The sequence below is a fragment of the Rhinoderma darwinii genome, chromosome 3, assembly GCF_050947455.1.
Source record: "Rhinoderma darwinii isolate aRhiDar2 chromosome 3, aRhiDar2.hap1, whole genome shotgun sequence".
NCBI lineage: Eukaryota > Metazoa > Chordata > Amphibia > Anura > Rhinodermatidae > Rhinoderma > Rhinoderma darwinii.
The window spans coordinates 205,871,864-205,897,967 of record NC_134689.1 but is presented as its reverse complement, the minus strand read 5'-3'; the positions used below and the strand labels follow the sequence as shown (position 1 = coordinate 205,897,967).

Sequence of the window (26,104 nt, the reverse complement as noted above, 5' to 3'; positions counted from 1 at the left end):
TGAAACGTTTCCGTTTCCATCACCATTGATTTCAATGGTAACGGATACGGTGCCCGTGGTTTCCATTTGTCTCTTTTGTGCACCGGATCCATCGTTTTGCCAGAAGCAATAGCGTCAGAACGGGACCCCAACGTAGATATGAACAGAGCCTTAGACAGTGTGCCTGGCTATCTCCGGTTTTCTTGCATACTTTGTGTGATTTCAGAAATGTTTGTGTTTTACTATGTAAGTAAGGAAAACATTAAGAAAAAAGCTAAAAACAGAAAAAATCTGGCAGCATTAGCTGTTTTCTTTCTATGCAATGTGGTGACTAGTGTAGCTTCACAAAATCAAAGCATCCAGAACAGTTGCCGTCTAGAGAATGTGCCAGAAAGAGTAGCAAAAACACACGGCGTCAATAATTGTACGGATCTTTAGGTAAGTAGTTTGGGGTATAAAGCTGTTATCCAAATTATGAAAAATACATAGGAACGCTGCAGCCAGGTACACAAAAACCTGAGACTAAACAAAGTCACTGCTGGAGAGGATTGTAGATGAGAGAAAAATAACTTTTTTTGAAAAATTAAAAAAAGTTGTGAACCATAGTGGCGCTGCTGGTAAGGAGGTTTAGAAAGATGAGGAGAGTATATGAAAAACAAGGTTTTATTATGAGTGGCTATGCGTTTCAACGCCGGACCAGCGTCATCATCAGGCCAAAAATACAGAGCAACAGAAAACAAACCTCTTTAAATACAGGTGATGTGACTAATACAGACAAGGTTTTGAAAAAAAAACCTTGTCTGTTTTTTCCAAAACCTTGTCTGTATTAGTCACATCACCTGTATTTAAAGAGGTTTGTTTTCTGTTGCTCTGTATTTTTGGCCTGATGATGACGCTGGTCCGGCGTTGAAACGCGTAGCCACTCATAATAAAACCTTGTTTTTCATAGGGTTCACAACTTTTTTTAATTTTTTTTTTTTCACTTTTCAAAAAAAGTTATTTTTCTCTCATCTACAATCTAGAGAATGTAGCAGAGCTGAGCTCCTTATTTTGCTAAACTCCCCCTGGTACTAGGATATGTATACAGTATATTAATTTTTTGAGGATTCTATGTAAACATACTACAATAGCTATTTTATATTATCTCAGTTCACAAAAAAAGCTAATTCAGCTGTTACTTTGTACTTGTACGTCCCGGTGAAAGAAGTGGGAAATTTGCATGATCACACAAGATTCTAACTACATTAATAGCGTCCACGAGATGGCGCCATTGGCCGGTAATCACTCCACAATTACGCTACATAGCAACGGAAGAACTAAGGAGAAGGGGAAGAGAGGCGGCTGAGGGGAGAATATGGTAAGTCGATGGGTCTGGTTTGTGCCTCCATTCCTTGCATTAGACCCTGTCAGTTCTTCTCTCCTGGGTATAGAAGCAGTAGTAAACAGTCACAGTCCTAACACTCAGTGGTGGACGAGGCTAGCTGCATGTCCCCGGCAGCAATGGTTTTTCCTGTGGTATTTAGGCGTCTTATGATGACACAAAACAAGGGTTTGCAGAGTAGTCTACGATATTGACTGCGATTGTGTTCCCTTGTGGTCACGTCAGCTGTGGTGTGTGGACTGTGTTATGGCGAGTTATCAGAGATGTCTTCCTGGTATTTAGCAATAGTCACATGTATAAAGTGTCACAGCCATTGTGTGATTATGTATGTAAGCACTGGCATAAAGGGTTACCCTGACATGGCATTTATAGGTGGCAGAAGGTTGCATTGGTACTTGGACCCCTATAACTTTTATACATTTCTGTAAATCAGAATGACAGAGAAAAACAATGTGGTCATTTCCCAATAGTGTGGTAACAGCTGACACAAAACGTATCCATATGGCACATGCTACATAATAGAGCAACTCATGACTTACCAGACACTTCTGACGCCACCGCGCGTTACGCTATTTTGGGTAAAAATTGGCGCTAGGCTATAATAACTTTGTAAGTTGATAAGCCACGCACCTTTACTACATCTACAGGGTGGGCCATTTATATGGATACACCTAAATAAAATGGCAATGGTTGGTGATATTAACTTCCTGTTTGTGGCATATTAGTATATGGGAGGGAGAAACTTTTCAAGCTGGGTGTTGACCATGGCGGCCATTTTGAAGTCAGCCATTTTGTATCCAACTTTAGTTTTTTCAATGGGAAGAGGGTCATGTGACACATCAAACTTATCGAGAATTTCACAAGAAAAACAATGATGTTCTTGGTTTTAACGTTATTATCAAATGTGTCGTACATGTGGCAGAAGATTATTAAAAATAGAGCATTGTTATGATAAATCTGCCCCAAAAATGTCACTGCACGGTGGTCATAAAGCATGCTGTGCACATTTATCCTGCATTATTCTTAATGTTTTTTAAAAACCTTATAGACTTACGTTATGCTTTCATTTTTGGTATATTTGGTACATATTGAAAAAAACATGCAAACAAGATCTGCCGAGCATTGTTCGGGGTTCAACGCCAAACCAACCATATGTTTACAAAACCGCTAGGACATACACTATATGCACAAAAGTATTGGGACACCTGCACATTACACCTACAGGAGCTTTTATGACATCCAATTTTGAAATGTATCTGTGAGAATTTTTGCCCATTTATCCAGAAGAACATTTGTAAGGTCAGACACTGATGTTGGATGAGAGGGCTTGGCATACAATCTCTGTTCTAGTTCATCCCAAAGGTGTTGGATGGGGTTGAGGTCGGGGCTCTGTGCGGGTCAGTCAAGTTCTTCCACACCAAACTCACCCAACCATGCCAATATGAGCCTCGCTGTGTACACTGGGGCACAGTCATTCTGGAACAGACAAGGGCCTTCCCCAAACTGTTCCTACAATGGAAGCATAGAATTGTCCAAAATGTCTTGGTATGCTGAAGCAAGGGGATATCAAAGATGTGATTTTTTTTAGTAGGTGCTGGAAATAAAATAAATGAACCAAAAAAAACAATACTTATCTATCCTTGCCCTAAGGAAGGTACCCGTGGTCAATAGAAGTCTATGGGCTCGTAATTACGAGCGTTTTTAAGTTCGTGTGCATGAGGCCTTAGTAAATGTGGGCCATTGAGTGCACAGAATTCACTTATTTTATAAGTAAATATGTATAATTGCATATAAAGCGTTGATTGTCTAAATCTATGGCTGCATCAGGACAGGACACGTTGTATTATGTAAAATTTTGTATTATTATTTGATATAATGAATACTTGCCAACCTACCCAGGACCAAGGATCAAGATTCTTTTTTTGTTATGGCTTTGCATTCCAAGAGCCATAATTATTTTTTTTTACATTTTCTGTTGACTATTTTGGGGTACATATAAGTTATTGATTTGCTTTTAGTAAGTTTTTTAGAAGGCAATGCAAAAAAAAATCCAGCAATTACTCCATTCTTTTTTCTTACTTTAAATCTACGGGTCGGTACGAATATAACCATATCAAATATGTATAGCTTTTGTTATGTTTTAGTCATTTTACACAATTAAAACTTTTTTTTATGGGAAAATTCTGACTGCGGAAGTACCAAAGTTGTATATATTTTTTTAATAGTAAACTATTGTTGTTTTTGCTTTTTTAAAAAGATAAAATATGTTTTTAACCACTTCAGGACTGAGCCTGGTTTGGCCTTGAGGACGAAGCCGATTTTTTAGAATCTGATGTCTTACTTTATGTAGTAACAACTTGAGAATGCTTTTACACCTCAAAGCGATTCTGAGATTGTTTTTTCTCATGCCATATTGTACTTTATGTTAGTGGAATTATTAATTAGTGATAAATTCCGTATTCATTTGTGAAAAACACCAAAATTTAGAGAAAATTAGCAAAAACTATGATTTTTCTCAATTTAATTGTATCTACTTGTAAAACAGATAGTAATACCACACAAAATAGTTACTAGCTAACATTTAGGGTATGTTCACACGGCGGGGGTCCGTAACGGCTGAAATTACGGGGATGTTTCAGCCTGAAAACATCCCCGTAATTTCAGCCGTACCGGCATGTGCAGGCGCTTGAACGCTGCGTCAATTACGGCCGTAATTAGCGCTGCTATTCATTGGAGTCAATGAATAGCGGCTCCAAATACGGCCAAAGAAGTGACAGGTCACTTCTTCTACGCGGGCGTCTATTTACGCGCCGTCATTTGACAGCGGCGCGTAAATATACGCCTCGTGTGAACAGACAAACGTCTGCCCATTGCTTTCAATGGGCAGATGTTTGTCAGCGCTATTGAGGCGCTATTTTCAGACGTAATTCGGGGCAAAAACGCCCGAATTACGTCCGTAAATAGGCCGTGTGAACATACCCTTACATATGTCTACTTTATGTTTGCATCGTTTTTTTAATGTCCTTTTATTTTTCTAGGGCGTTACAAGGCTTAGAACTTTAGCAGCAATTTCTCACATTCTCAAGAAAATGTCAAAAGGCTATGTTTTAGAGACCAGTTCAGTTCTAAAGTGACTTTGAGGAACTTATATATTAGAAAGACCCCATAAATCACCCATTTTAAAAACTGCACCTCTCAAAGTATTCAAAACAGCATTCAGAAAGTTTCTTAACCCTTTAGGCGTTTCACAGGAAATAAAGCAAAGTAGAGGTGAAATTTACAAATTTCCTTTTTTTTGCCAAAATTCCTTTGTAATACAGTTTTTTTCCTGTAAGACAGAAGGTTTTACCAGAGAAACGCAACTTATCTAGGGGTATAGTTAGAATTTTGACCCCACAGGTTTTTTGCTAAATGTATTGGAATTAGTCTGTAAAACTGAAAAACGTAGACATTTTTAATTTTTATAAGTAAAAAAGAATAAAATGCACGACAATATTTGTACAGCAATTTCTACCGATTAAGGCAATACCCCATATGTGGTAATAAACTGCTGTTTGGACCCACGGCAGGGCTCAGAAGGGAAGGAGCACCATTTGGATTTTGGAGCACAGATTTTGCTGGATTGGTTTTCGATGCCATGTCGCGTTTGCAATTCCCTGGAGGGACCAAAACAGTGGAAACCTCTCAAAAGTGACCCAGTTTTGGAAACTATACCCCTCAAGAAATTAGTCTAGGGCTATAGTTAGTATTTTAACCCATTTTGTTTTGCTAAATATAGTGGAATTGGGCCGTAAAAATGAAAAAAAAACTACTTTTTTTTCTGGAAAAACAGAAATTTTTTATTTTTACAAGGAATAAAGGAGAAAAATACCCCCATCACTTGTAAAGCAAGTTCCCCTGATTACGGCAATACCCCATATGAGGTCACACACTGCCGTTTTAACACATGGCAGGGTTTAGAAGGCAAGGATCGCTATTTGGCTTTTTGGAGCTCAAATTTAGCTGGAATGGTTTTCGGGTGTCATGTCGCATTTGCAAAGCCCCTGAGGGACCAAAACAGTGGAAACACCCCAAAAGTGACCCCATTTGAGAAACTACACCACTTAAGGAATCTATCTAAGGCTGGGTTCACACGAGCACAATAACGTCCGTAATGGACGGACGTATTTCGGCCGGAAGTCCCGGACCGAACTCAGTGCAGGGAGCCAGGCTCCTAGCATCATAGTTATGTACGACGCTAGGAGTCCCTGCCTCTCCGTGGAACTACTGTCCCGTACTGAAAACATGATTACAGTACGGGACAGTTGTCCTGCAGAGAGGCAGGGACTCCTAGCATCGTACATAACTATGATGCTAGGAGCCCGGCTCCCTGCACTGAGTTCGGTCCGGGACTTCCGGCCGAAATACGTCCGTCCATTACGGACGTTAATGTGCTCGTGTGAACCGAGCCTAAGGGTATTGTAAAGGATCTGCCAGACACAGCTTCTGTGTCGACGCCCGTGGGTAATCAGTCTGCACCTGCTCCTAAGTCTGAGAGAGTGACACGATCTTCTACCAGTCAGGCTGGGAGGCTGAGGAGTGGGAGAGCCAATCACAGCCTGGCCAGACGGAGCTAGCTCCCGCCCTCTGTCTATTTATACCTGCATTTCCTGCTCCTCCAGTGCCTGTGATTCTTTCCTGTTTCCTGGCTCTGCTGCTCCTGCTATGATTATTGACCTTGCTTCATTTTGGCCCTGGCATTACTGACTACGCTCCTGCTCTGCGATTTCCTGGAGGGGGCTAGGCACCAGGTAACGGTCCTTACCGACCACAAGAATCTGGTTTTCCTAGAATCTGCCCGCAGTCTAAACCCGAGACAAGCTCGATGGGCGTTATTTTTTACTAGATTCAACTTTTTGGTCACCTATAGGGCTGGTTCTAAAAATATTAAGGCTGATGCACTGTCGCGTAGCTTCATGGCCAGCCCTCCTTCGGAGGAAGATCCTGCTTGTGTTTTGCCTCCAGGTATAATCATTTCCGCTGTTGATTCTGACTTAGTCTCCGAAATTGCGGCTGATCAAGTTTCAGCTCCCGGGAACCTTCCTGAGAACAAGCTGTTTGTTCCCCTGCAATTCCGGCTAAGGGTACTCAGGGAAAATCATGACTCTGCTCTATCTGGCCATCCAGATATCCTGGGTACCAAGCATCTCATTGCCAGAAACTATTGGTGGCCTGGGTTGCTTAAAGAGGCTCTGTCACCACATTATAAGTGCCCTATCTCCTACATAAGGAGATGGGCGCTATATTGTAGGTGACAGTAATGCTTTTTATTTAAAAAAACGATCTATTTTCACAACGTTAGGAGCGATTTTGGTTTATGCTAATGAGTTGCTTAATGCCCAAGTGGGCGTATTTTTACTTTCGACCGAGTGTATGACGCTGACCAATCGGCATCATGCACTCCTCTCCATTCATTTACACAGCAGAATCACGTTCTTACTAGAACATGATCTGCAGCCACATACACAGCGATTCTGCTTGATTAACGTTAATCCAGTGTCCTGATAATGAATACACATGACCATCCAGCCTGGACGTCATGTGTATTCAGAATCCTGACACTTCTGAATCTTTTCTGTGAGATTCCAGCAACGGAAACGAAATCTCGCGAGATTACGGAGGTAAACGAGATTTCGTTGCTGGGTTGTAGTAGACCGTTTCAGTAAGATGTGCCACTTTGTGCCCCTCAAGAAACTACCCAATGCTAAGACGTTAGCTACCTTGTTTGTCAAACACATCCTGCGTCTCCATTGGGTCCTGTCAATATTGTTTCTGACAGAGGGGTACTATTTGTTTCATTGTTTTGGAGAGCCTTCTGTAAAAAGTTGGAGATTGATCTGTCCTTCTCCTCGGCCTTCCATCCTGAAACTAATGGCCAAACTGAGAGGACTAATCAGTCTCTTGAACAATATTTAAGGTGTTTTATCTCTGACTGTCAATATGATTGGGTCTCCTTCATTCCCCTCGCCGAATTTTCCCTTAATAACCGGGTCAGTAACTCGTCAGGGGTCTCCCCCTTTTTCTGTAATTTTGGGTTTAATCCACGGTTCTCCTCCGTTTCACCTGGTAGTTCCAACAATCCCGAGGTGGATGTCGTTCATCAGGAACTGTGCACATTCTGGGCCCAGGTTCAGAAGAACCTAGAGGCGTCCCAGAGCATACAAAAGACTCAGGCAGATAGAAGACGTTTTGCTAACCCCTTGTTTGTGGTCGGGGATCTGGTGTGGTTATCTTCTAAAAATTTGCACCTTAAAGTCCCGTCCCAAAAATGTGCTCCCCGATATATAGGGCCGTACAAGGTCATTGAAGTCCTTAACCCTGTCTCCTTCCGACTGGAGTTACCCCCGTCTTTTCGAGTACACAACGTGTTTCATGCCTCCCTCCTTAAACGCTGCTCCCCGTCCTTGGCTCCCTCGAGGAGACCTCCGGTCCCTGTTCTCACCCCTGAAGGGGTAGAATTCGAGGTGGCCAAGATTGTGGACCGCAGGATGGTCCAAGGCTCCCTCCAGTACCTGGTCCATTGGAGAGGATACGGGCCTGAGGAGAGGACTTGGGTACCCGCCCGGGATGTTCACGCTGGGGTATTGGTCAGGAGGTTCCATCTTCGCTTCCCCAATAAGCCAGGTCCACCTAGAAAGGGTCCAGTGGCCCCTCTTAAAAGGGGGGGTACTGTAAAGGATCTGCCAGACACAGCTTCTGGGTCGACGCCCGTGGGTAATCAGTCTGCACCTGCTCCTAAGTCTGAGAGAGTGACACGATCTTCTACCAGTCAGGCTGGGAGGCTGAGGAGTGGGAGAGCCTATCACAGCCAGGCCAGACGGAGCTAGCTCCCGCCCTCTGTCTATTTATACCTGCATTTCCTGCTCCTCCAGTGCCTGTGATTCTTTTCCGTGTTCCTGGCTCTGCTGCTCCTGCTATGATTATTGACCTTGCTTCATTTTGACCCTGGCTTTACTGACTACGCTCCTGCTCTGCGATTTGTACCTCGTACACTCCTGGTTTGACTCGGCTCGTTCACTACTCTTGTTGCTCACTGTGTTGCCGTGGGCAACTGCCCCATTTCCCTTAGCTTCTATGTACCCTTGTCTGTTTGTCTGTCGTGCACTTATTGAGTGTAGGGACCGTCGCCCAGTTGTACGCCGTCGCCTAGGACGGGCCGTTGCAAGTAGGCAGGGACTGAGTGGCGGGTAGATTAGGGCTCACCTGTATGTCTCCCTACCCTGTCATTACAGGTATAGTAAGCATTTAGATTCCACAGGTCTTTTGCAGAATTTATTAGAATTAGGCTGTGAAAATGAATATCAAAATGTTTTCTACCAAAATGTTGAATTTTGTCATTTAAAGGATAAAGTAGAAAAGCCGCCCAACATTTGTAAAGCAATTTCTCCCGAGTATGGCAATACCCCACATATGGTTATAAATGTTTTTCCATTTGAAATTAATTAACCCTTTCTGGACTGATCCATTTTTTGCTTTATCATTTTAGTTTTTCACTCCCCACCTTCCAAGAGCCATCATATTTATTTTTAAGTAGAGTGGTGTGAGGGCTTATGTTTTTCAGGAGGAGTTGTAGTTTCTATTGACACCATTTAAAGTACCATATAATGTACTGGAAGACTGAAAAAAAAATTATCTGGGCCTGAAATTGGCAAAAACTGTGATTCATCCATTGATTTTTGGGTTTCTTTTTTACGGCTTTCACCGTGCAGTAAAAACAAAGATGGAGTAAAAATGTATTCTGCGGCTCAACACGGTTACGGTGATACAAAATCTATATAGGCTTTTTTTATATTTAACTTCTTTTACAAAGAAAAGACTATTTGTTTAAAAAAAAATTGTTTTGTTTCACCATTTTCCGAGAGCCATAACTTTTTTTTTTTTTTGTCGATTGAGCGGTGTGAGGGCTTATTTTTTTGCAGGACGAGCTGTTGCTTTTATTGGTACCACTTTTTGATTACTTTTTATTACAATTGTTTTGTGAGCTAACCTGACCAAAAAACAGCGATTTTGACGGTTTCAATTCTTTCTCTTTATTCACCATGCAAATTAAATAATGGTATATTGTAACAGTTCGGACTTTTATGGACGCAGAGATACCAATTTTCTTTATATTTGTTACATTACTTTAGTGGAAGAATGGGAAAAGTGGGCGTTTTTGGACTTTTTTTTTTCCACTAATAATAACTTTATTTACACATTTTATTAGTCCCTCTCAGGAACTTGGACCAGCGATCGTTAGATCGCTGGTAGAATACACTGCAATATTAATGTATTGCAGTATATTGTAATTTTTACAGGCTTCTGTAACAACACGATCGCTGTTCCTGTCCGTTGGTCCCGGGTGTCAGCTGAACTAAGCAGCTGAAAATTCTGATAATGTTTTTTATTCTTTTTTTTTTTTACAGTGTTCACCGTGGCCTATAGATGACAATTTTACTTCATTCTGCGAGTTGATACGATTACGGTGATACCATATGTATATAGATAGCTTTTTTATGTTTTTCAGCGTTTGCACAATAAAATCACGTTTGTGTCACCATAATCTGAGAGCCACAACTTTTTTATTTTTCATTCAAAAAAGCTGTGTAAGGTCTCATGCACACGAACGTAATTACGTGCCGACGGGTACCTTCCCATTTGCTTACGGGAAGGTGCCCGAGCCGTTGAAAAATATGGAACATGTCCTATTTCAGGCCGTAATTACGGCACGGGGAGGCCCATAGAAGACTATGGGCTCCCGTAATTACGGGTGGCTACGTGTGTGCACCCGTAATTACAGGAGTGTTGCTAGGCGATGTCAGGGGATAGTCACTGTCCAGGGTGCTGAAAGAGTTAACTGATCGGCAGTAACTCTTTCAGCACTCGGGACAGTGACTACTGCTGGAGTTAATGGTATTAAAAGTTAACTTACCTGTTTCTCCCTCCAGTCCGGCCTCCCGGGATGACGTTTCATCCCATGTCACCGCTGCAGCCAATCACAGGCCAATCAAAGGCTGCAGAGGTCACATGGAATGCTGCGTCATCCAGGGAGGTCGGACTGGATGTCAAAAGAGGGACGCATCACCAAGAAAACGGCTGGGGTACGTATGAACTTCTTTTACTTAAAATCGCTGCGTTCCGCTGCGGAAACTCTTCCCGAAATGGCTGCCCCTTCTCTTTATCCACCACTGATAGAGAGAAGGGGCTGCCGATTAGTGCAATGCAATTTTGCATAGAAAACGGGTCCGTAAATACTGGTTGAATACTGGTGACAACGGGCCCGTATTTACGGGCACAGGTCCGTAAATACTGGTGGAATACGGGTTGAATACGTGTGACAAAGTACCCGTATTTACGCCAGTATTTACGGGAGGAAAAAAATATGTTTGTGTGCATGAGGCCTAAGAGCTTGTTTTTTGCAGGACGGGTTGTAGTTTTTATTGGTACAATTTTGGCATACATGCGACTTTTTGATCACTGTTTATTCTATATTTTTGGAGGGGTGGTGACCAAACAAATAAGATTCTGGCATTGTTTTGTTTGCAGTGTTCGCCGTGCGGGAAAAATAACATTATAGTTTTATATTTTGGTCATTACGAACGCGATGATACCTATTATGTGTACTTTTTTTTAAAATATTTTAATTTTTTCCTATAAGAAAAGACTTATTATAAGGAAAAAAAACTGTTTTTCTGACATAAAGCTTTTATTTTTCCACTTTTTTTACATTTTCTTTTTACTTTTCTTTTCTCACTATGAGACTTGAAGACCTGCATCACTGATCGCTGCTAGAATACATTACACTACCTATGTAGTGTAATGTATTCTAACCGTCAGTGTGACGTTGACAGTCACACTGACAGGTACCCTATCAGGAGCAACCATCGGCACCCCTCGAGATCACATCGTGGGGGGGTGCCAATGTGCTACAAACCCCTTAAATGCGGCAACCACAATTTAAGGGGTTGATTGCTGAAAGCCTGGACATGCAGTTATGTCTAGGTACGGGAAGGGGTTAATAACAATAGTTTTATGGTGTTTTTTTTTTGATCGCTTTAAAATTCTTTGGAATACATAGTATTGACGGGCAGCCTATCTGGCATGGCCTAATAGGCAAATGCTTATTGCAGACCTGGGAGCCTCTGGGCCTGGGAGCTGATGGGTGCAGCATTTCAGGGGTTTAACAACAGAGATAAGAAATTCCTGTGATCTATGCTGTACGAATCCTTTCTGGGCCATGTAAACGAGCGCCGATCAACGAGACAGCTCGTTGATCGGCGCTTGTTTGCTCTTTTTACAAGGAGTTAATATGGGGAAGAGCGCTTGCTATTACATTATTACATTATTATCATGTCTGCAGCACATCCCCCTGTTTACATGGGGCGATGTGCTGCCAGCAACGATAACATTTTACACTTTTAAAACGATACGATCAGCAGATGAACGAACGTTTGCTCGTTCATCTGCTGTTCGCTGCCCTGTTTAGACAGGGCAATTATCGGGAACAAGCGTTTTTTGAACGTTCGTTTGCCTTATAATTGGCCAGTGTAAAAGGGCCTTTAGAATATGTTTTCAAGGGAAAACAGCCCCTGATCTTTTTTATGCATCAAGCGTTTTTTTATGCGTTTTTTACGGCTGTTTTTGGAGCTGTTTTTTTATTGAGACCATGAAAAACGGCTCCAAATAGGGCTCAAGATGTGACATGCGCTTCTTTTTTATGGGACTTTTTTTTAGGCGCCGTTTTTACAAATGGACGAATGAAAAAGGGCCTCATGGGAACAAAACACAGTTTTCCCCATCGAAATCAATGGTCATACGTTCAGAGGCGTTCAGCCGTTTACGGCCTAAAAAACGGCTGAAAATAAGCAGTGTGAACATACCCTAATAGCTTCCTTTCCTCTATGGTCACCAAGGGTTTGTTTTTAGTGTTTTTTGAAGTTCATGGAGAAAAATTAACCCTTTGGCAACATGTGACGTAACAGTTGTTGGTTGTATTTTACAACTGTCGCCTCACTGCAATGGCCGGGAATGAAAATAACTCCAATCCCGGCCGTTTAACCACTTAGACGCCGTGATTAGTAGCGATTTAGGAACTTTGAAACTACGACATAGATCATTTCCCCAGACTACAAACTTCTAAGGGTCAGTTCACACTGAGTTTTTTTTTTGGCACTGATGTCGACGCGTAAACCACATCAGAATCAGCGCCAAAAGTCTGACCAAATTGACCCGAATTGATTTCAATGGGAGACAGAGGTGTTTTTTTTCTTGGACGGCTTTTGGCCCCTTACGGGAAAAAAAAAGTAGCATTCTCTTTCTTAGAGCGATTTCCGCCTCTAACCTCCTATTGAAATCAATGGGAGGCAGATAAACCTGCTTCGCTAGTTTCTGAATATTTTTTGCAGCGTTTTTGCCCACGGGTCTTGCATTAGCTTAACCCCTTCCCGCACCTTGGCGTAAATGCACGTCCAGTTGAGCAGTAGCTTCGCACACCTGGGCGTGCAGTTACGTCCGTGCTTTAACAGTTAACCGCCATGCGGCGCTACACCGCAACGGTGGTTTACGTGCAGGGTATCTACCATGCTCTCCGTTTTGCCGATCAGCTGAAATCGGCAATAAACCCCTTCGATTCGGTGGAAGATTGCGATCGCCACATTGAAGAGGTTTAGAGCAGATCGGCAGCCCCCCACATGCATTTGCGGGGGCTGGCGATCCTTGTCACGGCAACCGGAGACCAGACAATGGCTTCCAGGCTTCCATGTACAGAAGCCTATGAGGACCAGATGGAGGCTGGTCCTCATAGGCTTCCTGTCAGAGTGACTGTCACGTCACAATGACAATTAGAACACATTACAATACGTAGGTAGTGTAATGTGTTCTAGCAGTGATCAGAGCTGCAAGTCTAAGTGTCCCCTAGTGGGACAAGTAAAAAAGTAAAAATGTTTTTTTTCCTATAATAATTTTTTAGTATAGGAAAAAAATTAACACGTTAAAAAAAGTACACATATTTGGTATCACCGCGTTCGTAACGACCCCCACTATAAAACTATAATATTATTTTTCCCGCACGGTGAACACTGCAAAAAAAATTTAAGAAAAACAATGCTAGCATTACTATTTTTTGGTCACCACTCCTCCCAAAATATACAATAAAAGTGATCAAAAAGTTGCATGTACGCCAACATAGTACCAATAAAAACTACAACCCGTCCCGCAAAAAACAAGCCCTTACACAGCTTTTTTGATTGAAAAATAAAAAAGATGTGGCTCTCAGAATATGGTGACACAAAAAATTATTTATTTTATAAATAAGTGATTGTATTGCGCAAATTCTGCAAAATATAAAAAAACTATATACATATGGTATCGCCATAATCGTACCGACCCGCAGAATAAAGTAAAATGGTCATTTATAGCCCAGGGTGAACGCCATAAAAAAAATAATAAAAAACATAGTCAGAATTGATGGTTTTTGGTCACTTTGCTTGCCAAAAAATGGAATAAAAAGTGATCTAAAAAAATCGCATGTACCCCAAAATGGTACCAATGAAAACTACAGATTGTCTCGCAACAAATAAGCCCTCACACAGCTCCGGTTAAGAAAAAATAAAGAAGTTCTGGCTCTCAGAATATGGCGATGCAAGATGTGCAGTGTTCCAAAAGCGGATAAGATTGGGCGCCATTTATCAGTGCGACACAGGTCACATGTCTGCGGATTATTATTTATTTACCCCATTATTATACCCTCTTATTATGCCCTGATGTACTCCGCACAGATTACATATGCCCCCACATTATAAACTGAAATACCAGCAAAACGCCAAACAGAACTACTACCAAGCTAAATCTGCGCTCCAAAAGCCAAATGCTGCTCCCTCCCTTCTCAGCCCTGCAGCGTGCCCAAACAGCAGTTTACATCTACCGATATGGCATCGCCATACCCGGGAGAACCCGGTTAATATTTTATGAGGTATTTGTCTTCAGTGGCACAAACTGGGCATAACGTATGGTGCACTAAAATGGCATATCAGTGGAAAATTTCAATTTTCACTCTGCACCATCCGCTGCGCATTAACTCCTTAGCGCACCACGACATAGCATGTCGTGGTATGGGGGGGGGGTGGTGATGTATGGAGCTGTATGTAAAGCCTAGAAAAAAACTTTTCACACCTTTTCTCTAAAGTAATGTAAAAAAATTCAAAAAATACACAAAATTGGTATCGCTGTGTATGTAAAAGTCCAAACTAACGAACGCCGTGAAAAATAAAGAATTTAAAGTGGCAAAATCACTGTTTTTTGGTCATCTTGGCTCTACCAAAAAATTTAATAAACAGTGCTCAAAAAGCTGTATGTACCAAAATATGATACCAATAAAAACTACAGCTCGTTCCTGCAAAAAATAAGCCCTCACACCACTCTATTGACGGAAAAATAATAGTTATGGCTCTTGGAAAGCGGGCAGGGAAAAACGAAAAAGCAAAAGCAAAAAATGGTTCAGTACGGAAAGGGTTACATAGTTAAATAGTAGTTACATACATACAATTTTTTGACTCTTTTAAATAGTATCCGCCTATTTAAAATGATTGACGGAAGAACAAAGTAAGACTATCAAATTACATAGTTACATAGTTAGTACGGTTGAAAAAAGACACATGTCCATCAAGTTCAACCAAGGGATGGGAAAAGGGAAGTAAAAAATTTCTACACATAGGAGCTAATATTTTTTTGTACTAGGAAATTATCTAAGCCTTTTTTAAAGCCATCTACTGTTCCTGCTGTGACCAGCTCCTGCGGTATGCTATTCCATACATTCAGAGTTCTCACAGTAAAGAAGGCTTGTCGCCTCTGCAGGTTGAACCTTTTTTTCTCCAGACGGAGGGAGTGCCCCCTTGTTTTTTGAGGGGGTTTTACATGGAACAGGATTTCACTATATTTTTTGTATGTGCCATTAATATATTTATATAAGTTAATCATGTCCCCCCTTAGTCATCTTTTTTCAAGTCTAAATAGGTTTAAGTCTTTTAATCTTTCCTCATAACTTAGATTCTCCCTGCCCCTTATTGGCTTCGTTGCTCTTCTTTGTATTTTTTCCAACTCCAGGGCATCCTTTCTATGAACTGGAGCCCAGAACTGAACTGCATATTCTAGATGAGGCCTCACTAATGCTTTGTAAAGTGGTAATATTATATCCCTGTCCCGCGAGTCCATGGCTCTTTTAATACACGACAATATCTTGCTGGCCTTATGAAGCAGCTGATTGACATTGCATACTGTTATTCAGTTTATGATTTACTAGTACACCCAGATCCTTCTTTAATTACTTTCTAATGAAAAAACATATATGACCACATGTGGTGTATTGCCATACTTGGGAGAAATTGCTTTTACCTCCTTTATCTTTTGTGAAATAGAAAAAATGCAATATTTTAGTGGAAATAATGTTGATATTCATTTTCACGGCCTAATTCTAATAAATTCTGCAAAAGACCTGTGTGGTCTAAATGCTCACTATACCCTTAGATAGATTCCTTAAGTGGTGTAGTTTCCCAAATGGGGTCACTTTTGTGTGGTTTCCACTGTTTTGGCCTCTCATGGGCTTTGCAAATGCAACATGGCACCCGAACACCATTTCAGATAAATTTGAGCCAAATAATGCTTCTTTTCTAAGCCCCGCTGTGGGTCCAAACAGCAGTTTATTACCACATATGGCGTATTTCCGTAATCGGAAGAAATTGTTTTACAAATGTTGGGGTGCTTTTTCTCCTTTATTCCTTGTAAAAATTAAAAATTCCTTGAGGGGTGTAGTTTCCAAAATGGGGTCACTTTTGGGGGGTTTCCACTATTTTGGTCCCTCCAGTGCATTGCAAACGCGACACGGCACTGAAAACTATTCCAGCAAAATCAGAAATCCAAAATCCAAATGGTGCTCCTTCCATTCTGAGCCCTGCTGTGGGTCCAAACAGCAGTTTATTACCACATATGGGGTATTGCTATAATTGGAAGAAATCGCTTTACATATGTTGGGGTGTTTTTTCTCCTTTATTCCTTAGAAATTTTTAAATTTTTTTCTGAAAAAAAGTAGATTTTCATCTTCACACACATTCACATAAATTTAGCAAAAAAACTGTGGGTTCAAAATGCTAACTATACCTCTAGATAAATTCCTTGAGGGGTGTAGTTTCCAAAATGTGGTCACTTTTGTTTTTTTTTACTGTTATGGCCCCACAAGACCTCTTCAAACCTGACATGGTGCCTAAAATATATTCTCAAAAGAAGGAGGCCCCAAAATCCACTAGGTGCTGCTTTGCTTCTGAGGCCGGTGCTCCAGTCCATTACCACACTAGGGACACATGTGGGATATTTCTAAAAACTGCAGAATCTGGGCAATAAATATTGAGTTGCATTTCTTGGGTAAAACCTTCTGTAGTACAGAAAAAAATATATTACTAATGAATTTTGCCCAAAAAAAAAATGAAATTTGTACATTTCACCTCTACTTTGCTTTAATTCCTGTGAAACGCCTAAAGGGTTAAAGCTCTTTCTGAATGCTGTTTTGAATACTTTGAGGGGTGCAGGTTTCAAAATGGGGTGATTTATAGGGTCTTTCTTATATATAAGGCCCTTAAAGCGACTTCAGAACTGAACTAGTCCCTGAAAATATAGCCTAGGGGTGCAGATAATTGTCATGGCAGCCTGGGGGCCTACTGAAGGTTATCTTTTGTGCCTGTTAAGCCCTGTATTGCAAACGATTGCTTCTTCAAGTCCCCTTGAAAACCTGCAGCGTATTCTGTGTGGGGGAACATACTTTTAATGCCCTATTAGATGGAGCGATTATCTTACAAATTTTTGTATAATCGCTCGAATGTAAGAGATAATCGCAATGTGTAATAACAGGGGCGTAGCTTGGGGGTTGGCGTGTCCCTGGGCGCAACTAGGATGTAGGGAAGGTGGGGCGCCGCAGATCAGCCATATCAAAACTCCTGATTGCTGCTGATAGGGGCCCTGTATATGCCGGACGGCTGCAGCAGCGATAGGTGATTGCTGCTGCAGCCGTCCGGCATACAGGGCGCCTATCAGCAGCGATCAGCTGCTTTGATACAGCTACTCTGCCGTGGTCCCATCCTCTCAGGGCCCGCGACGCTACACAGGCCCCCTTATAACCGGTGGCGTCACTAGAGACGGGGGGCCAGTGCTAGCGAATGCCACATTCAATTTTATCTGCGTCCTGAGGATACAATTGAATACCATGGCAGAGCAGCTCCCTCCTCCGCCATTACTAGGCTACAGGCCATGTTAGGCCTGCAGCCTATGAGACACCGGGACAGAGCCCCAGTGCCGACCGACGTGATAGCGTCACTGGATCATGCTGGCCTACGCAACGGGACTAGGTAAGTAATTGTTTTTTTATTTATTTCTACAAGGGGGACGGCTGTGTGCCACTATGTACGAGGGGGGCTGTGTAGTACCATCTGCAAGGGTGGTTGTGTGGCACCATCTACAAGGGGGGCTGTGTGGCACCGTCTACAAGGGGGGATGTGTGACACCATCTACAAAGGGGGGCTGTGTAGTATCATCTGCAGTGGGGCTTTGAGGCACCATCTGCAGGGAGGCTGTGTGGCATCGACAACGGGGGGCTGTGTGGTACCATCTCCAAAGGGTGGCTGTAATGGCAGGAAGGAGGTGAAGGGAAAGTGAGCCCTAATCTACCCACCGCCCTGTCCCTGCCTACTTGCAACGACCCGCCCTAGGCGACGAGGTACAACTGGGCGGCGGTCCCTACGCTGGCTAAGTGCACAGGAAGACAAACAGGGAACACGCAAGGGAAGGGGCAGTAGCCACGGAACGCCACGAGGAAACGGGGCGGCGAACGAACAGTCAGGACCAGGACGAAGTGAGTACACCCGAGCGGGCACGGAGACAGAAGCAAGCCAGGGCAAGCAAAGCAGGTCAAGCAGAACTGCAGCAAGGCAGAAGCACGGCAGAAGCAGGCTGGAGCAAGCAGCAGTGGGGCCAGGAATCCAAAAGAATTACAAGCACTGAGGGAGAGCACAGGGCAGGTAATAAAGGGCAGGGGGCGGAGCTAACTCCGAGAGACCAGGCCGCGATAGGCTCTCCCACTCCTGAGCCTGCCACCCTGGTTGGTGGGAGATGGTGTCAGTCGAACAGGTCTGGCCTCAGGTATGGATTGATTAATCCCAGGAGTATAGCTAGATGAAGTACCTGGCAGATCCCTAACAGTACTCCCCCTTTTATGAGGGGCCACCGGACCCTTACTAAGGGGACCCGGTTTAGTGGGGAAGAGGAGGTGGAACCTCCTGATCAATACCCCAGCGTGAACATCACGGGCAGGTACCCAAGTCCTCTCCTCCGGCCCGTATCCTCTCCAATGGACCAGGTACTGGAGGGAGCCCTGGACCATCCTACTGTCCATAATCTTGGCCACCTCGAATTCCACCCCCTCAGGGGTGAGAACGGGAACAGGAGGTATCCTCGAGGGGGACCAGGACGGGGAGCAGCGTTTAAGGAGGGAGGCATGGAAGACGTCATGTATGCGAAAGGATGGGGGGAGCTCCAGATGGAAGGATACAGGGTTGAGGACTTCAATGATCTTATAAGGTCCAATAAATCGGGGAGCAAACTTCCTGGACGGGACCTTAAGGCGCAAGTTCCTGGACGACAACCAGACCAAATCCCCGACGACAAACCGGGGGTTAGCAGAACGTCTACTATCCGCCTGAATCTTTTGTGCGCTCTGGGACGCCTCTAGGTTCTTCTGAACCTGGGCCCAGACAGTGCACAGTTCCCGATGAACCTCCTCTACCTCAGGATTATTGGAACAACCAGGGGAGACGGAGGAGAACCTTGGGTTAAACCCGAAATTACAGAAAAACGGGGAGACCCCTGACGAGTTACTGACCCGGTTATTCAGGGAAAATTCAGCAAGGGGAAGGAATGAGACCCAATCGAATTGACAGTCAGAGATGAAACACCTTAAATATTGTTCCAGGGATTGGTTGGTCCTTTCCGTTTGGCCATTAGTTTCGGGATGGAAGGCGGAGGAGAAGGACAGATCAATCTCCAACTTTTTACAAAAAGCTCTCCAAAATAAGGAAACAAATTGTACCCCTCTGTCAGAAACGATATTGACTGGGGCCCCATGGAGACGCAGGATGTGTTTCACAAACAAAGAAGCTAACGTCTTGGCGTTAGGTAGCTTCTTAAGGGGCACAAAGTGGCACATCTTGCTGAAGCGGTCGACTACCACCCACACCACCGACTTGCCCTGAGATGGAGGCAAATCGGTGATAAAATCCATGGAGATATGGGTCCAAGGTCTCTGGGGAATGGGCAAGGAACGTAGTAGGCCCGCAGGTCGGGACCTAGGGGTTTTGGACCTAGCGCAAACCTCACAGGCGGCGACGTAAGCCCTAACATCTTTAGGCAACCCAGGCCACCAATAGTTTCTGGTAATGAGGTGTTTGGTGCCCAAGATGCCAGGATGACCAGATAGAGCGGAGTCATGGTTTTCCCTGAGTACCCTCAGCCGGTATTGCAGGGGAACAAACAGTTTGTCCCCAGGGACGTTCCCGGGAGCTGCACCCTGATCAGCCGCGATATCAGAAGCTAAATCAGAATCCGTGGCAGAGACGATTATACCAGGGGGTAAAATACAAGCGGGATCCTTCTCGGAAGGAGGATTGGCCATGAAACTACGTGACAGAGCGTCAGCCTTAATATTCTTGGACCCAGCCCTATAGGTAACCAAGAAATTAAATCTGGTAAAGAATAGTGCCCACCGAGCTTGTCTAGGATTAAGCCTCCGGGCCGATTCTAGGAAAACCAGATTCTTGTGATCCGTAAGGACCGTTACCTGGTGTCTGGCCCCCTCCAGGAAGTGCCGCCACTCCTCAAAAGCCCATTTAATGGCTAGAAGTTCGCGGTTGCCAATATCATAGTTACTCTCCGTGGGCGAAAACTTCCTAGAGAAGTAAGCACAGGGGCGGAGATGGGTGAGGGAGCTGGTACCCTGGGACAAGACGGCCCCCACTCCCACCTCGGAAGCGTCAACCTCCACAATAAATGGCTCCTCTTGGTTGGGCTGAATCAGCACGGGGGCCGAGATAAAGCACTTCTTGAGAGTCTCAAAGGCCTGGACGGCCTCAGGGGGCCAATGGAGGACATCGGCACCCTTGCGGGTAAGGTCCGTAAGAGGCTTAGCGACGACCGAGAAGTTGGCAATAAATCTCCTGTAATAGTTGGCGAACCCTAAAAAACACTGTAACACCTTAAGGGAGGCAGGTTGGACCCATTCCGCCACAGCTTGAACCTTGGCAGGGTCCATGCGGAATTCATGAGGAGTGAGGATTTGCCCTAAAAATGGTATCTCCTGTACCCCAAAGACACATTTTTCAGTCTTAGCAAACAGATTATTCTCCCGAAGGACCTGGAGCACCTTCCTGACATGCTCCACGTGGGAGGACCAGTCCTTGGAAAACACCAGTATGTCATCAAGGTACACAACAAGAAAATTACCTAGGTACTCTCTCAGGATTTCATTAATAAAATTCTGGAAGACAGCAGGGGCATTACACGACCCAAAGGGCATGACCAGGTATTCGAAATGACCCTCGGGTGTGTTGAACGCAGTTTTCCACTCATCCCCCTCTTTGATGCGGATAAGGTTATATGCCCCCCGTAGATCGAACTTAGAAAACCATTGGGCTCCCTGAACCTGATTAAAAAGATCCGGAATCAAAGGAAGTGGGTACTGGTTCCTTACGGTGACCTTATTCAGGTTACGATAATCAATGCACGGCCTAAGACCACCATCCTTCTTCCCCACGAAGAAGAAGCCAGCACCTACAGGAGAAGTCGAGGGGCGAATGAAACCCTTGGCCAGGCATTCTTGGATATACACCCTCATCGCTTCACGTTCAGGACATGAAAGATTAAATATCCTACCCTTAGGAAGCTTGGCACCAGGCACCAAATCGATTGCGCAATCGTAATCTCTATGGGGGGGGCAACACCTCGGAGGCCTCCTTAGAAAACACATCGGCGAAGTCCTGAACAAACTCAGGAAGCGTGTTTACCTCCTCCCGGGGAGAAATAGAGTTAACAGAAAGACATGACATAAGACATTCATTACCCCATTTGGTGAGATCCCCAGTATTCCAATCAAATGTGGGATTATGCAACTGCAACCAGGGAAGGCCTAAAACCAGATCAGACGATAATCCCTGCATCACCAGTACAGAGCACTGCTCCAAATGCATGGAGCCAACCAGGAGTTCAAAAACAGGAGTATGCTGAGTAAAATAACCATTAGCAAGGGGGGTTGAGTCGATTCCTACTACAGGGATAGGATAAGTTAAATCAATACAAGGCATCTTTAGAGACATAGCAAATTCCACAGACATGATATTAGCAGATGAGCCAGAATCCACGAAAGCACTGCCCGTGGCAGACCGGCCAGCAAACGAGACCTGAAAGGGAAGCAAAATTTTATTGCGTTTCACATTAACGGGAAATACCTGTGCGCCCAAGTGACCTCCCCGATGATCACTTAGGCGCGGAAGTTTTCCGGCTTCTTATTCTTGCGCCTGGGACAGGTGTTCAGTAGATGCTTGTCGTCCCCACAGTAGAAGCAGAGACCATTCATTCTGCGAAACTCCCTACGTTGTCGAGGGGACATGGAGGCCCCGAGTTGCATAGGTACCTCCGAGTCCTCCGTGGAGGGGCGAGGAGACGGGACCTCGGGGGGAATCGCAGAAAAGTCAGAGGGGAGCACACTGAAGCGTTCTAGCTGACGTTCCCTGAGACGTCGGTCAAGTCGTACTGCTAGGGCCATAACCTGGTCAAGGGAGTCAGGCGAGGGGTAGCTAACCAGCAGATCCTTCAGGGCGTCAGATAATCCTAACCTAAACTGGCACCTTAGGGCCGGATCGTTCCACTGAGAAGCTACGCACCACTTCCTAAAATCAGAACAGTATTCCTCAACCGGTCTCCTACCCTGACGTAAGGTCACCAGCTGACTCTCGGCTAAAGCAGTCCTGTCAGTCTCGTCGTAAATGAGTCCGAGGGCAGAGAAAAAACGATCAACAGAGGAAAGTTCAGGGGCGTCAGGAGCCAAGGAGAAGGCCCACTCTTGGGGCCCTTCCTGGAGTCGGGATATGATGATACCCACCCGCTGGTTCTCGGAACCTGAGGAGTGGGGCTTTAGGCGGAAATACAGTCTGCAACTCTCCCGGAAGGAGAGAAACGTCTTACGGTCCCCTGAAAACCGGTCAGGTAACTTGAGGTCGGGTTCTAGAGGTGAGGTGAGGGGTACTACTAAAGCAGCGTCACCCTGATTGACCTTTTGGGCCAGGGCCTGGACCTGTAGGGAGAGGCCCTGCATCTGCTGGGTCAGGGTCTCAAGGGGGTCCATGATAGCGTCAGCGTAGGAGAAATGGTAGACTAGGTAAGGGCTTGTAATTATGTAATGGCAGGAAGGAGGTGAAGGGAAAGTGAGCCCTAATCTACCCACCGCCCTGTCCCTGCCTACTTGCAACGACCCGCCCTAGGCGACGAGGTACAACTGGGCGGCGGTCCCTACGCTGGCTAAGTGCACAGGAAGACAAACAGGGAACACGCAAGGGAAGGGGCAGTAGCCACGGAACGCCACGAGGAAACGGGGCGGCGAACGAACAGTCAGGACCAGGACGAAGTGAGTACACCCGAGCGGGCACGGAGACAGAAGCAAGCCAGGGCAAGCAAAGCAGGTCAAGCAGAACTGCAGCAAGGCAGAAGCACGGCAGAAGCAGGCTGGAGCAAGCAGCAGTGGGGCCAGGAATCCAAAAGAATTACAAGCACTGAGGGAGAGCACAGGGCAGGTAATAAAGGGCAGGGGGCGGAGCTAACTCCGAGAGACCAGGCCGCGATAGGCTCTCCCACTCCTGAGCCTGCCACCCTGGTTGGTGGGAGATGGTGTCAGTCGAACAGGTCTGGCCTCAGGTGTGGATTGATTAATCCCAGGAGTATAGCTAGATGAAGTACCTGGCAGATCCCTAACAGTGGCTGTGTGACACCATCTACAAGGGAGGGCTGTGTGCAATATCTACAGGAGAGACTGTGTGTGGCGCTAAATACAAGAGGGGGGCTGTGTAGTGCTATCTACAAGAGGGAGCTGTGTGGCGTTATCTACAAGAATGGGGCTATGTGTGGCGCTATCTACAGGGGGCTGTGTGTGGTGCTATCTACAGGGGGCTGTGTGTGGTGCTATCTACAGGGGGCTGTGTGTAGTGCTATCTACAGGGGGCTGTGAGTGGTACTATCTACAGAGGGCTGTGTGTGGTTTCTCTGATTTATTTTCTTTTAAAGAGGCTCTGTCACCACATTATAAGTGCCCTATCTTGATTATTGTTCGTCGCTGCCACATCCCGTCGTCTAATCAGAAATCTACCAGTTGTCAGCAGTTCACCTCATAGGTGTGCACTCGCTAAATCATCACTTGTCGCTCGTTCATGAAAGAATATCTGCCGGTCTAATAGGACCCTTAGGCTCAGAGGAACACCTGATTCCCTATCCCTCTTTCCCTCGTTACTATGTGTGTCTCCGTCCTGTCGAATGGTATGATATACTGTAAATTATACTTTAAGGATAGGAACAAACTAGGCAGATACACTGCGGATTTTCCACAACGGATTTCATTACAGAAAATCTGCAGCGTAATACAGTAGGAGCAGTGTGGGTGAGATTTGAACAAATCTCAGAAACACAGTGGAAAAAATCAGCCAAAAAAAAAAGTTCATAAATTGACCTGCGGTGCGGTTTTTAAAGCCGCAGCATGTCATGGCATGCTGCGGAATCCCTGCTCTTCTGTTGCTGGTTTTCCCCATTGAATTCAATGGGGAGGTAAAACCTGCAACAAAAAGCTATGTTTTGCAACTTTTGAGGTGGAAATGCTGTGATTCCGCCGCAATAAACGCAAATAAAACAAAAAAGGTATTTTTTATTTGAAATGAATAAAGAAAGCTTATACTTACCCTTTGCTGCAGTCCTAGTGATGTAATCCTCTCTTCTGAGCGCAGCCTGGCCTCCTGGGATGACGTTTCATCCCATGTGACTGCTGCAGCCAATCAAAGGCTGCTACAGTCACATGGACTACAGCGACATCCAAGGAGGCCTGGCCACGCTCAGAAGAGAGGGACGTGTCGCCATGACTATGGCCAGGGTATGTATGAACCTTCTTTTTCTTCTAGTAGTGCTGTGCACAGCGAAAATTCCACCCGCAAAACCGCACCACAACTAAATGTGCTGCGGGTCTTAGGTCAGATACACTGTGTAGTTTTAAGCAGGACTATAAGCAGTTTTAATATGAGGCCCAGTCTAGATTATCATCTATTTTCAAATGGTATTTTGAAAAAATATAGATTTGGTATTTTGTATGTTTTTCTCTATATTGTACACATTGTTCATATAAATATTTTGCAACTTTATAATTCAATAATCTCTTGTAACATCTGCAGTACTGATCCCATGATCAGGTTTCAGTCTCCTCTAGTTGTAAACATAAAGTTCAGTATCTGAAAATTAGACACTAAAGATTAGAAAAAAATTACTATTAATGTGGTTGGGTTGCGGTTTGGGCATATCATCACGTTGGGAGTCCTCCTGTGCTGAGAACTACCTAGCACAGCAGCCCTACTTGTCAGATCTCTACCAATCACTAAATTATGATTTGACCGAGCAAGAAGCCATAACTTACTATAGTGGGAAAACCCCTGGTGGACACCTAGTTCAAATGAAATATTATTGTCATATCTTTGTTAGCATGTGTTGTACTATTTGTAAAAATGTCTATTATCTATGTACTATGTCAGTAATTTATCTAAACATGTACAGTATCTCTGGTTTAAACAAATGTGATGAGTTGGAGATGGGGTCCTATTGATGTCTAGAGCCAACATGTCATCCCCATCTCAAAGCTATGGGACTTTGAAGAGTGCTTGGGGTCCATTCATTTTAGCAATTTGAAAGGATCACACAGATGTTGTTTAACTTTAAAGGAATTTTTGCCACAGTCAGCAGTGATTCAAGAGGAACTAAACAAAGACACAAAATTCATGTGAGCAAAGATCCAAGTGTCTCCTATGGTCATTTTATTTATATTTAATTTTTTTTAAAAACCGAACATAAGCGGCGCTAGCTATTAATTTCGTCCTTTATTGAAAGGGGTTTTCACACAGTTAAGGCCTCATGCACACGACCGTATTTTTTCCCACCCGTAAATACTGGCGTAAATACGGGTCCGGTGTCACACGTATTCCACCCGTTTTGCACCAGTATTTACGAACCCGTGCCCGTAAATATGGGTCCGGTGTCACACGTATTCCACCCGTATTTACGAGCACCTTTTTGGCGGCAAAATAGCACTGCACTAATCGGCAGCCCCTTCTCTCTATCAGTGCAGGATAGAGAGAAGGGACAGCCTTTTCTGTAATAAAAGTTAAAGAAATTCATACTTACCCGGCCGTTGTCTTGGTGACGCGTCCCTCTCTTCACATCCAGCCCGACATCCCTGGATGACGCGGCAGTCCATGTGACCGCTGCAGCCTGTGATTGACCTGTGATTGGCTGCAGCGGTCACATGGCCTGAAACGTCATCCAGGACGTCGGGCCGGATGTCGGGAGGGACGCGTCACCAAGGCAACGGGCGGGAGACCGGACTGGAGGAAGCAGGAA

General features: G+C 44.4%; 1 protein-coding gene across 3 annotated transcripts in view; it reads left to right on the top strand.

Moving 5' to 3' along the window:
* Nucleotides 1–1,273: 1,273 nt before the first annotated feature.
* The window catches only part of PIK3CG (phosphatidylinositol-4,5-bisphosphate 3-kinase catalytic subunit gamma), a 91,851-nt gene continuing 67,020 nt past the window's right edge, over nt 1,274–26,104 (top strand). For 2 of the 3 annotated variants that reach the window (XR_012882406.1, XM_075857276.1), the window contains exon 1: nt 1,274–1,336. Coding sequence is in view for 1 of the 3 variants with exons in the window: in XM_075857276.1 (XP_075713391.1) it covers nt 1,334–1,336 (3 nt within the window). In the remaining 2 variants the exon portion in view is untranslated. The remainder of the gene's footprint in view (nt 1,337–26,104) is intronic. The other variant, XM_075857277.1, reaches the window with a different exon arrangement.